Source organism: Prionailurus bengalensis, chromosome A1 (genome assembly GCF_016509475.1).
Source record: "Prionailurus bengalensis isolate Pbe53 chromosome A1, Fcat_Pben_1.1_paternal_pri, whole genome shotgun sequence".
NCBI classification, from domain to species: Eukaryota; Metazoa; Chordata; class Mammalia; order Carnivora; family Felidae; genus Prionailurus; species Prionailurus bengalensis.
The window spans coordinates 197935847-197948481 of NC_057343.1; the positions used below are offsets into that span (position 1 = coordinate 197935847).

General features: G+C 51.0%; 1 protein-coding gene across 2 annotated transcripts in view; it reads right to left on the reverse strand.

Annotated features, from left to right (window-relative positions):
* Nucleotides 1-1860: 1860 nt before the first annotated feature.
* The window catches only part of PPARGC1B (PPARG coactivator 1 beta), a 111982-nt gene continuing 101207 nt past the window's right edge, over nt 1861-12635 (reverse strand). For both annotated transcript variants that reach the window (XM_043598182.1, XM_043598177.1), the window contains exons 11-12: nt 10420-10574; nt 1861-9441 (exon numbers count right to left, since the gene is read on the reverse strand). In XM_043598182.1, coding sequence (XP_043454117.1) covers nt 9341-9441; nt 10420-10574 — 256 coding nt within the window. In that variant the 3' untranslated portion in view covers nt 1861-9340. The remainder of the gene's footprint in view (nt 9442-10419; nt 10575-12635) is intronic.

Consider the following 12635-nt stretch of genomic DNA (forward strand, 5'->3'; position numbering starts at 1 on the left):
CACCAAGGGAACCACATACAAGGACTGCACCTTACGTTGAATTAAGTACCTCCTGTGATGTCCTGGGTACTGTTCACGGTCCAATTTCATCCTCCCAACGCTACAGGGTAGAGACGATCGCTAGCCCCATTTATCACAGGATGAAGATACTCAGAGAGGTTAAGAAACCTACCCAAAGACGACCAGCTGGTACGAGATGGAGGGTAAGACCCAAAGCCAGACAGCTGTCACTACCCTCCTGGCTTGTAACCCATTTTCCCTGCACCATCCTGCTTCTGACCATCAGCTCCTTTAAAACATAAGGGACCTGAGTTCACCTAGGCAATTCATCTTGCCTCATACTCAGGGAAACCAGGGACCAAAGAGGTGGCTTGTCGAAGTTTGCACAACACAGACGTGGCAGAGTTGCGTCTCAAATGTAGGTCTCGAGCCTCTAAATCTCCCGGGCTATTTCTGGCACCATTGAATGCATCCTTGAGGGCATTATTTCCGCGACTCTGTGGCTCGGGGGCCTCCCTAGCTGTGTGTGCAGTCATCAGGCCATGGATAGGATCCACTCACGCGTCCATTCAGGAACTCCTGACTAATAGGGCTGGGCACCCTGCCATGAATAGAGAAGCAGCCCTGCTTTCCTGGATTTTACCATCCAGCAAGGGGGCGACAGCTTCTGAGCGATCACGCACACGGAAAACCTCTCTAAAGACTAACTCAAGTCACAGAAGCCTGCTGCTAAGGGGAAACATCCCCATTCATCTGAATGGGAAATAATTGCGATGTGTTCCTTTCCGACTGCAGAAATCCAAACCGTTTCCAGATGGAGAAAATAAATCACCTCAAAACGAGAGAGAGTTTATGTAGGAAACAAACAACTTGAAACCAGTTTGCACATAACACAGAATGGAATGGCTGATTGTACTTGGTCTTGGGTACGTGTGATTTTCTTCACCAACGTCTCAACCCTTTGGGGGCACATCAATATCCACGGGTATCTTGCACTTAAACTGCACTTAAAACATAAAGTTAAGGAGCGCCTGGGTGGCTCAGTCGGTTAAGCGTCCGACTTCGGCTCAGGTCATGATCTCGCGGCTCGTGGGTTCGAGCCCCGCGTCGGGCTCTGTGCTGACAGCTCGGAGCCTGGAGCCTGCTTCGGATTCTGTGTCTCCCTCTCTCTGCCCGTCCCCTCGCTCGTGCTGTCTCTCTCTCCCTCAAAAATAACTAAACGTTAAAAAATTATTTGAAAAGAATAAATAAAGGTAAAGCAGTTTTCAGGCAAAATAAAAGCGACCCCCGAGAAAGCATGAAACGGAGGACATCCAAGACAGAGGGTCTTAGAAGATGCCGTTTCTTCACCACCCTTGCTGGAAGTGAGCAAAGGAAAACATTTCAAACTCACCCAAATGAAGCACACAATTTGAGTCTGTTCTTCATATCCTCTGACCAGAAACTTTGTTTTTAACCAGAAACCGTACTGTTGTCGTCCGTCGGTGAGGGTTTTTGCTTGAAAACATAATGTCAAAGTATCTCCTTCAGCATGTGTCATTAGTGAGCTTGTGTGGAAAAGTTGATACAGCCAGACAAGGAGGTCCTTGTTCAGAAAGCGGGAGAGCGTTCTAAAAGTCCTGGCAAAAAGCTGGTCCTAGAATGACTGTTGTGGGAGACTGAGTCTGAATGGTTCGCAAGAGCCATGAAATGTGCTGTGAAGGAAGGAAACGTGAACCCAGAGAGTTTTGGGGGGCTTGGGGGGCACACCTGACCCCGGTCCTCTCTGAGAAAGCGACCGTGGAACTAGAATCCTTTTCCCATTTAGTGGCCAGGGTGTCCCTCAACGAGCACGCAAATAAAGACACATCTCACTGGGGCTGTGGGTGGTGTTTTCTTTTTAATCTCCATAGTGTATTTGTTCAGTTTATTTATAAGCAGATCACTTCACTATTTACAGTACATGAGCATAGAGATTCTACAGTTTTTGTGATGTAAACAATAACTCCATAGTAGGAGTCTGAGAAAAGAAGCCAGTTCTGAAGTATTTACAGACGTTAAAATAGAACTTTATACTCACGAAAGAATAATACATAGAGCAATTTGGTTAAATTATCTATGAAACTATAGAATCTGACAATGTACAAATACAGGAAAACAGTTTCTCATTTAGAAGGTGAGACAGATAAATCACACCGGAAATAAAATAGGGACCATGACGACCACAATAATTAAAAGCAAAGAAGGTTTCTTCCTTGCCTCTTACAGATAAAGTATTTATATAAATAAGGACACAACCCAACGAAATGGAAAAAATATATAAAAATCCTCTACCAATTAAAAAAAATAGCAAAACTAAAAACTCGATTCTCAATCATTAGCAGTGTCCTTTAAAAAATTAAAATTTAGCTTTCTATTATAAATAACAAAGCAGATGTGTCCCTCTGTGTAGGTGAAATTCTTGCACCTTTCTCAAGAAATGCATCAATGTAATTCCACACATACACACACACACAGGCGTGCACACGTGCAGACAGACAGACACGCACACGCGCGCACACACACACACACACACAAATACACACCTATACGCACACACACAGCCTTGCGCTCATGCACCCCAGGCTGTAGTTACCTTGTTGAGCCTCCTAATAAATAATGCCCCCTACGGTAGTACCCCTGGGGATGCCCAAACCTGACAAGTTTAGCCATTCCCTGGTTTAACCCTGTCACAGAGCCGGGGAAAGCCCTGGCTCCCTATTGCTCAGAATTCTCTAGGCTGCATGGTCACACCAAGAGAAAAGGATTTGAGTCCAAGATTTGGAAATGCTGGAAGGGACCATAGGGACCACCTCGCCCAGTCGATTAAGGCTAGCTACAGACACAGTCTTTTAGAAACCTGGGGTCGGGGAGAGGGATCTTGAGTTGATTTCAACATTAGCAGCTGCCTCTGGAGGAAGCCGACGCTCAAAGCCAATGCTAATACCGTGGCACGAGGGGGTGGGTGTGAATTTCCAGAGCGGACGGCACCAAGCCAGACTTCTGGATGGTCATGGCCTCCAGAAACCATCCGGAAATCCAAGCGGTCCACCTCCCTGTCCCGCTGACCACCGTGACCACACTCCCCTGGAGATTTCCAACCTGTTTCCATTGGAATCAGAACACCCCTCAAGAAACAAAGTTGGGGAGAGTTTATGACTTTTTATTCCTAACACAAAAACACTCGACAAGAGTTTGAAATACAAAACACAAACACAAACAAACAAACAAACAAAAAAACCTGTTTGGCTATTCAGTGGACCGTATCCAAGGCCATGGCCAGTCCCCTCCCCCCCCCGCCCCGCCCCCCCGGTCTCCTCACTAGCAACCTCTTTGCTCATCCCGAGGGTACAGGGCGGGCCACCCAACCCAGCAGAGGTTCGCTTAACAAGGTCAGCAGCTGGGATGCCAGTATTGCAGTTACAGCAAACCCCTCCCGGGCACCCGGACACAGGGTCCACTCCTGTCTCCTTTGCCCACAGGATAACTAGTGTGCTTCTCGGTCTGTGCCAGAGTCTGCTAAGCGGTTGCTTCTGCAGTCTTCTGACTGGCGTGACACTGGGCTCTAAACACATAGACAGTTCACTCAGGCCATTACACAGAATTCCCAAAGTTGGTGTTGCACAGCAAGGGGGCCGAAAGGATTTATTTGCCTTCCATCTGGGAAGCTGGTGGGTACAGTCTTTGGCCACTAGAGGGCGACCAGACGTCGATAAGGCAAAGTGCTGAGGTGGAAGCCGACCAATCCCTTCAAAAGTCACCCATAAAGCAAGGCTGGCAAAGGGGAAGAAGAGACTCTTTGAGGCTCCCTTGCAGGCTCCTTTGACAAAACACGCAGCACAGAGCGGGTTCTAGCTACATAAACACGTCTTTCGTGGCGTCGCTCTGCCCGGGGACTGACCACCTACAAAACCGGGTTTTCCGCGCCCCCGGGTGGGGCAGTCGGACCGCCCTGCTGCTTCCAGATGTGCAAGGCACTCTGACGAAACAGAATATCTGAAAATCCGTCCCCCGAGGTCTCAAAGCCTCAGCCACCACTGCTGTATCACTAGAGAAACAAAAAGCAGAAGCTGCCCTAAACACATGCAGTGTGATCGATGCCTCCTGTCGCCCCGTATGTTTTACAATCATTTGAAGGAAACGTGTGAAAAGTGCCTAAGTTAAGCTCTTTTGAAAAAACAAGTGTATTGCTAGTATTGTCCGAGAGCAAGAGAGAAACAGCCAAGCGGTCACAACATTCGGATTAAAAGCTGTTCCGCGGGGATGATGACAACGAGGCCGATGGGAGATGTGACATCGCCACCCAGCCAAGTCGGGGTTGAACTTCTCACCATCCCCACGAGAAACTATGGCTTAGATCTGTCCTGGGGAGCTGGCCTCCTCATACAAGGTAACTCGGCCAGGACCACGTGGGTTCGAGTCTGCTGCTGGTTGGTTACCTGGCAGAGAACTCGCACCCTGAACACGAGCTGGGCGCGGCCAGAGAATGGGATCCGGTTCACGGGTGAGTGACGGGTTCCTGAGCCTCCCGGCTGGTAACCTGAGCCTAGCGGGTTCGAAAGGGACTTGAGTGCTCATTCCATCCAATATTCTCATCCGTTAGATGAGGGAACAGAGGCCCCGGATCACACAGCAAGTAAGAAACATCAGGTTTCTCACTGAGATGGCTTATAGTTGAATGACTTGCTCTGTAAACCCATTTGATGTCAGCTGGGCTGTTTCAACTTTTTATACATATATAAAAATAGGTACCAAGATCTAAACTCACCGTTCCCCATCTCTAGGGCCTCCAACAAAAGGGCCAGCAAAGGGCTGGCCTTTCCTGCTGCTATTTAGGAAGGCATCTCTCTCCTCCCTCATACCAGCCCCACTCCCGACCCCATCCCAATCCCTGGGAGAGTACCTCACTCAAGCCAAAGGAGACCCATCTTTGCCAGCGTAGAAACATGGAGCCAGGCTGAAGGGTTGTGGTTTTCTCAAAGTGCTTTTATTGGTTCAATGCAAAGTCAGCCTCTGCCTACTTCCTGGACGTCCTGCAGCCGGCTCCCAGGGGTCTCCCCACACCCAGCGTCTGTTTTGGGCCACGTGGGCTTCCCAGCTCCCGAGCTCTCCCTCCATTTACCCTGTACTTCCGGACTCAGCAAACAGCCCCGGAGCCCTGTCTGCCCCGCGGGCAAACACCACGGGGACTTGACTTGGGGACCGGCTTAAACATATTGCACATAAGCACTAGCTGCTTTCCTTCCGCCCCGGTGGGAAGGGGTGAGGGGGTCCCTCTTCTTTGGCCAACAAAACCACGAGGTTCACTTTATTTGCTACCGCACACGCGATTTCTTCCCTTAGATCTGAGGGTAGCTGCTAGATCTCAATGCTAAGAAAAACACTGCCGTTTTGATGTGAGTCAGATCAACCAATCCTCCAGGGCTGATTCCGCTTCACAACCGGGACGGCCCATCTCTCAAGCTTCAGGCTCAGCTGTGATTTCAACTGAGCCCAAGGCTTGGGATGAGGTTCTCACCTGTCCATGCAGAAGGACCGTGTGTCAACACCCTCCCTGCCGCCCCCAGCCGCCGCTTGCACGGTGGCCTCGGCACGCATGTTGCGCATGCCTAGAAGACACTGCTCTCAACACATCAACAAGCAGAGGCTTTATGCAACAAGAGACCTCTTAGTGCATCTTTTCCTGCGTCAGGACTTGGGCGCTGAGTGTTTGCAGCTCAGAGCTCTCCTCCCTTCCTCCTCCTGCCCCCAGAGCCCCGGAAGCCCTGCCTCTCCCCTGAGCACAGTCACCACGCAGCACTGCAAGACCTCACGGCGGATGCAGACCCCTAACTCGTGCTCTTGGACCAGTTTCCTGGCTTGGGAGCAAGATGTGAGGGGCTACGGGGGGTGGGGGCCTTCTCTGCACTCCATCCACTCATATTCTTTACCTCTTTGATGCATTTTCCTTCGGTCACCAGAACCCCCAAGCGTGAGGATTCTGATTCAGCCTTGTACCGACTGAGGAAGGAGATGGAAGAATTCCACTTAGCGGTTGGATCGGACATTTTTGCAAACACCAGCACAGCACAGGGACGGACAGTACAACCTGCCCGGCGCGGGCAGCTGTCGACACGGTCTACAGTAAGCTTTTATGGCAATCACATGTAAACATCATCCAGAGCAAATACGAGGACAGAGCTACGATGAGATGGTTGCCAATAGCAGCTGCTCCCTCTGGGTTACTCCTTAATGTGGTGGGCAAGAGACCAAGGTTGCCTAGTTTTCCTGGAGGAACCCCGGAGTCTCCTTGGTTAATAATACACAGCACCGAATGAGTCGTCCAGATAGAGGTTATCTGCAGGGTTGGTCAATTTTAGAAGAACTTGCAGCCTTTTGTGGACGGGATGGCAAGCAGAAACCCTGCGGGATGCTCTCGGCAGACATCCTCTCCCGCCAGCGGCCAGCCCTGACTTTAGGCACGTTACCTCCCAACGCCGTGCGCAGATCTCGACTCTGCTCAAGGGCCAGTATCTAAGTAACCTCAAGGGTCCTGTGTTAACCTGACTGGGAAGGGCAGCCTCGGCTGACCCAGAAGACAGGAGAGAGAGACTGGTCTTGTATGTAGGAGCGGCTTAGGCAACCTCCAGGCCAACTCTTTCTGGTGCAGAAGGGTGGGGGAGGGACTCTGTGACTTAGCAAGGTCACAAAGCAAGTTCTTGGTGGAGCCAGGCCTCAACCCAGCTCTTCCAGACTCTGAATCTAGAGCTCCTTCCTATTGGCTTCCACAGGATAAAACCTCAGCATACTCCTTGGTGCAAATCAGGACGCAGTGGGGGCAGCAGACAGATTTAAATTCTATTCTATTGCATTCCATAACCATTTATTTATGTGCCTACTGTATGCTAGGCAGTGAATAGCTATTAAAGGAATTTACAATGTTCAGGTCTGTGCTGTGGATAGTCCCTTTCTTGGTTCATCCTCACAAACCCCGCCTCCCTCAAACATTTCATGTCCGCTATTCCATTTGCTCCCCCCACTCAAGTGGGGGTCATGTGTCACAGTATTATTGCGAGTCCTGTGCCAACGAATGGCCTTAGGGGGATTTTCTCTCACAGATCAGGAAGCGATAGGGATGGGCCGACGTGAAACCCAGCCACCATTTGGTTCTGTATAATGGGAACCTTTCGAAGATCAGACCAGGTTAAACTCTGATCCGTTAGTAAATGGCTGCCCAGAGCACTGTGTTGAGGATTCTAATAGTTAGTATGACCAAGCTCAAAGAACATGAGTGCTGTGGTCGATTAGTTATGTCTGCCACTGGCCAAGGAGGTGGGAGTAGTGGTATATGTGCCATATATGTATTTGCCATCCCGAGCTAGATCCCACCTTCACAGAAGCTAAGACTCTCAGAGCCGGCAGGAACCTTGGAGATCAACTTGCCTACTTCCCCTCAGTCCATTTCAGAGAAAAGAATGTGGGGGCCCAGAGCGGTCAAGTGACTTGATCCCCAGGAGCTCAAATTCCCTATCCTTTCTAAAGCCTGTTTCCTCCGGTCTTCTCTGTGGGCTGGGAGTATTCTCACCTCCCAGGACAAGCTCACTTTCCCAGTATACCTACTAAGGTACTTGATAATCTTTAAAAAAAAAAATCAACTACCAATTCTCAAAGTTCTAAAGCCTGGCAGTAGCAAAAGATTAAATTAGCTTGTTTAGTTTAATGAGTCAATTTCAAACACTGTTAAAGCAAGCAGGACTTTTTCTCTTTCCTTTTCTTTTCTTTTTAAGACAGAAACTTCCCAAGGGACCCTGATATATGAACGAGATTAAACTGGAGCCACTCTGTCTGAGGCAGAAGCAATGAGCTCACACCCAGCTTGGCCACGCTTTCCCAAGGCACCTGCACAACATCCAAGCTGGACATGGCTTGACATCACTCAAGAACATCAAGTTTACGGTAAAGCCCAATCAGAATGTTGTCTGGATGGCAAAGGACCTTGGAGATGGTCTTATCCACCCTCGGTCCTCACATGCCCTCCTGCTACCCCTGCCCCATCCACCGAAGCGACTTTCCAGGTGAGGGAAAGGGAAAGACAAGCCGGTCGGAGTGGGATGGGTTGGTGGCTGGCCCCAGCAAGGACGGCTGCTTTTGGATCACCCTGCCTGTGCCATCCCAGGCGTGTCACTGAAGCTCTCATGGCATGTCCACAGAGCCCTCTGGATCCAGACGCAGGTCCAAGTCTAAACCCGCCTAATCCTGGCAAGGCAGTTGGTGACTTAACCCTCAAAGTGAGCCCGGAGACTTCTAGTCTGGGGCCCAATGCCGCTCAACTCACCTCTACCAGTCCCCTGTGACTTTAGATCTTTACCCCACTACTGCAGGAGCATGGGACCAGGAATCAGGAGGCCTGGGCTGGGGCACCGCTCTGCCCTCCCACTGGCCGTGGGACCTCGGGCCCGTCATCTCACCTCTTGGGGCACTGCCCGCCTCACCTGGAAAAACAAGAACAGTGCAGCTCACCCCTGCCTTCCTCACGAGGTCCGCCAGGATCCGAGTGCGCCAGGCCAGGCGCAAGCTCCAGGCACGAGCTGGCACCAGGTGAGGGTTCTGACTCTAACTGGACCCACCCTTGTTCAGTGAGACACCAAGGGCAGAGCACGGCAGAGAAGTCCCAGAAACCTCTCCCCTCTGCTCCTCGTTGCGGCTGCAGGCCGCACTTCCCTGGGGATCAGCCTCCCGGCCGCCCGGCGCCTCTCAAGCATTCTGGCAGAGGGAGCGGAGCAGCTCAGTGGCAAACACCTCGCGACAGTGCATAGTTAAAAAATCAAGGAAGCGATACGATAATCCCAGGCACAGTACATCTGAGCCATAAATACGTTATTTGAAGGATATACTTTTTTTTTTCTTCAATTAAAAATGTGTTTATAATCCTGATTCTATTCACGAGTAACAATTTCATCATCACATACTACGGACAAGAAATGTTATGGTGGACACGGCTGCACGTCTACGAGGGAAGTCGGTCGGGAAGGAAGGGGGAGATGGGTGACTGACCCAGCACTTGGAGGCGCACCCGGGGCCACCCGCCGGAAGCGAGGACACTAAGTGGCAGTGGGACATCAACACCATGGAAACTCACAGACAGAAGCAGCTTTGTTCAATGTAAACATTGATTTTTTTTTTTTTTTTAAAAGGACAGCAGTCTCAAGTGTCTCTCTCACGTGTGTTCTCTCACGCGCTCGCTCTCTCGCCTTCTTATATACTTAATTTCTTTGAAAACGTAAACATATTGGAAGGGCCTTGTCTGAGGTATTGAGGTATTCCTCGAAGGTTAAGGCTGTTATCAATGCAGGCTCTGCTGGGCCTCCTTCAGTAAGCTGTCAAAATCCATGGCTTCGTACTTGTTTTTCACGGATGCAGGAAGGGTCTCTTCTGAATTGGAATCTGGGCAGGGGGTGGAGGAGTCAAGGAGAGGGGAAGGCAGTGAGCCACTCAGAAAGGCCAGGCGATCAGAAAATCTGCCACTGGGGTCAGCCCCATGGGGTGCATGTGGCCCCCAGGCCTCCAAGAACACCAGACAGCAAGAATCACCTTTGCCATTCTACCGTGACACCCCTCTGCCCTGTCGTCAGTGTCTCTCGGCCTCGGCTGCCCTGTTTCTAGAATGGGGTGGCCTGAACCAGAGCACCCTAGAGCTCCTTCCTAGCTCTGATATCCCATTCATCTATTTCCCTAAGAGCTTCCTGCTGGTTAGTGAACCGCTGCGGAGGTCACGGAAGGTGGCCACCAGAGCTAGGATGCCCTCATTGTAGAGATACGGAAGCAGGTCCCCATGGGTGGCCGTGCAGCCAGGTGGAGCACTGCCCGGCCTGGAATCCTCCTCGGTTTACCCACACTCACCCCCTTACTACGGAGCCCGTGTCAGACTCTCCTCTACAGATAATTCTCTCCTAAATTGTACTTCTTTGTCCTTCTTCACCAACTCCTCTCCAAATGTGAGAGCACGGTGACAATATTATTTCATTGTGGCCCATTAATGGACAAGGCTGCCTGCTGCCTGTTGGGGTCACCATGGAATGCCCCTCAAGGCGGCAGTGCAGCCACTGGCCCCGTGAGGTCAAAGAGACAGTAACCATCATTCTACCAGCTGGCTATGAACACAAGACTAGACCTTCCAAGTGGCCACAGGAGGCCTGAATCTGGTACCAGTCTTGGGAGAGGACAAGATGGACCAGAGACCAGAAGAAAAGCAAGATGGCGGCCTCCAGGCAAAGTGGCTGCAAAGTTACCCAATCGGCACATTAGAGCTTTGGTGTGGGAACTGGGTCCAGAGGGGGCTTTGGGTGTGGGTTTCATTAAAGGGGGTCACTGCCCCTCATGCCTTGGGTCTCACTGGAAGGTGGCGGGGCCTTGTGTACTTACCATAGTCAGTGTGTCTGGGCCAGCAAAAGTGCTGGAGCCCTCCGTAGCTCAGCTGGAAGGAGGGCTCGTTGCGTTTCCGCAGGGCAGCGCCATTCCTCAGAGACAGGGCAGCGTGCTCAGAACACCGGTAGGTGATGAAGCCATACTTCTCGCCTCTGTGGGGAGAGGTCAGGGGGAGCATGTTACTGGGCCAGCTTGATTCATACCCTCAGACCACCCATTACCAGAGGCAGAGCAGAAAGCCACACTGATTCAGTGACCATGGCCGCTTGCCCCCCGCCCGCCCCAATACAGATGAGGGCAGTCGCTAGGCTGACCTCCACTGTGCGAGAACAGTAAGAGCAGGTGATTCCCAGAACGTCTGCCGGGCGCCTCCCTCTTCAGATCACCCTGCCAGTGGCCACTGGCATTTTCTCCCCGCTCAGGGATGAGGAAAACAGGCTCTGCGGAGTTCAGAATTTGCCCCAAGGCAATGGCAGGCAGGGCATTTAAACTCAGGCCTCCCACCAGGAAAGCTGATGTACTTCTCTTGGACCTGTGGCACCTAGGCCCCCACGCTTCCCTCCTGCCTCCTTCAAAGCCAGCCTCAGCTACCAGCACCTTGGCTGCTGCTGACTTAGCCTCCCCCTTCCCTAGTACAGCTGGCATTCTGTACACATCGTCCTTTACGGTGAACACCTCTCTGCTTGCTCAGCAACTGGGCCACGTGTTCAGCCGGGCTCAGGGCACCAGGGGATGTCACGCGATGGTGGCCCTCCATGGCCACAGTGATGCATTCAAGGATGAGCCTGTCGCCCAAAGCAGAGCCTCAAAGAGTGCATCCCAGCTCTTGGCCCCAACTGTGAGGGAGACTCCTGCTGCCCCTGGTTAGGAGGTACGTAGCTTAGACGTGGAGGCGGCCATTTTGCCACCCGAGGGAAGCCTGCTTGAGAAGGGTGCTGAGGCGAAGGGGGGCCTAAGGTGGGTCCTTTCCCCAGCTCCTCAGCTCCACAAACAGCAAGAAAAAGAATCCTGACCGATCTGTCCCTCTGCTGCGTGCACTCCTCAGGGCAGAGACAATGTGGACTTCTGCTACGGCTCGCGACAGGCTTACTGACACTAGGCGCCTAATAAGTACTCAGCTGGCTCACATTTCCTGACACCTCTCTGAACTAGGCCAAGGTTGGACCCCTTCTGCCTCTTTCAACGTCCAAGCCTGCTTGCTTTATTTTTGCTCGTTCTCTTTGTTTGACGTCCTGAAGACTGCACAGAACTTAAAACCATCCTATTTGTGTAACGACTTTCTCTTTTTAAGTTGTGGTAAAAACACAGAACACACAAAGTACCATTTTTATGGTTTTCAAGTGTACAATTCAGTCGTGTTAAGTGTATTCATGCTGCTGTGAACGGATCTCCACTTTCTCTGCTTGCTGTTCCCAGGAATCTGACTACTGCCGACACCTCACAGAAGTGGAACCCATATAGCATTTGTCCCCTCGTGGCTGCTTACTTCACATAGCCTAATGAGGTTATCCATGATTGTCAAGGTTCATCCGTGCTTGCAGCATGCGACAGACTGCCTTTTTTTTTTTTTTAATGTTTAAAATATTTATTTTTGAGACAGAGAGAGACAGAGCATGAGCGGGGGAGGGGCAGACAGAGAGAGAGAGAGGGAGACACAGAATCCACAGGGGGCTCCAGGCTCCGGCTGTCAGCACACAGCCCGACACGGGGCTCGAACTCACAGAGCATGAGATCATGACCTGAGCTGAAGTTGGACGCTTAACTGATGGAGCCACTCGGGCGCCCAAGATTTCCTTCCTTTCTAAAGCTGAATAATATTCCTTTGTTGGCATGTACTACACGTTGTTTCCCCATTTATGAGCCAATGGGCATGGGGGTGGTTCCCCCTTCTTGGTTATTGTGAATAATGCTCCTATAAACAGGGGCGTGCGAATATCTCTTTGAGATCTCTTGTTTTCAGTTCTCTTAAGTGTATACCCACGGGTGGGATTGCTGGATCGGATGGTAATTCTATATTTAACTTTTTGAAGAACCTCCATACCACTTTCCAGTGTGGCTGCACCATTTTACCTTCCCACCAACAGTGCACCGGGTTCCGATTTCTCCACATCCTTGCCAACACTTGTTATTTTCTGGAGCCACCTTAATGGATGTGACCTGTGTAATGATCCCTATGTAGAAACAAGTTTCTCGTTGAAGTTTTTAAAACGATT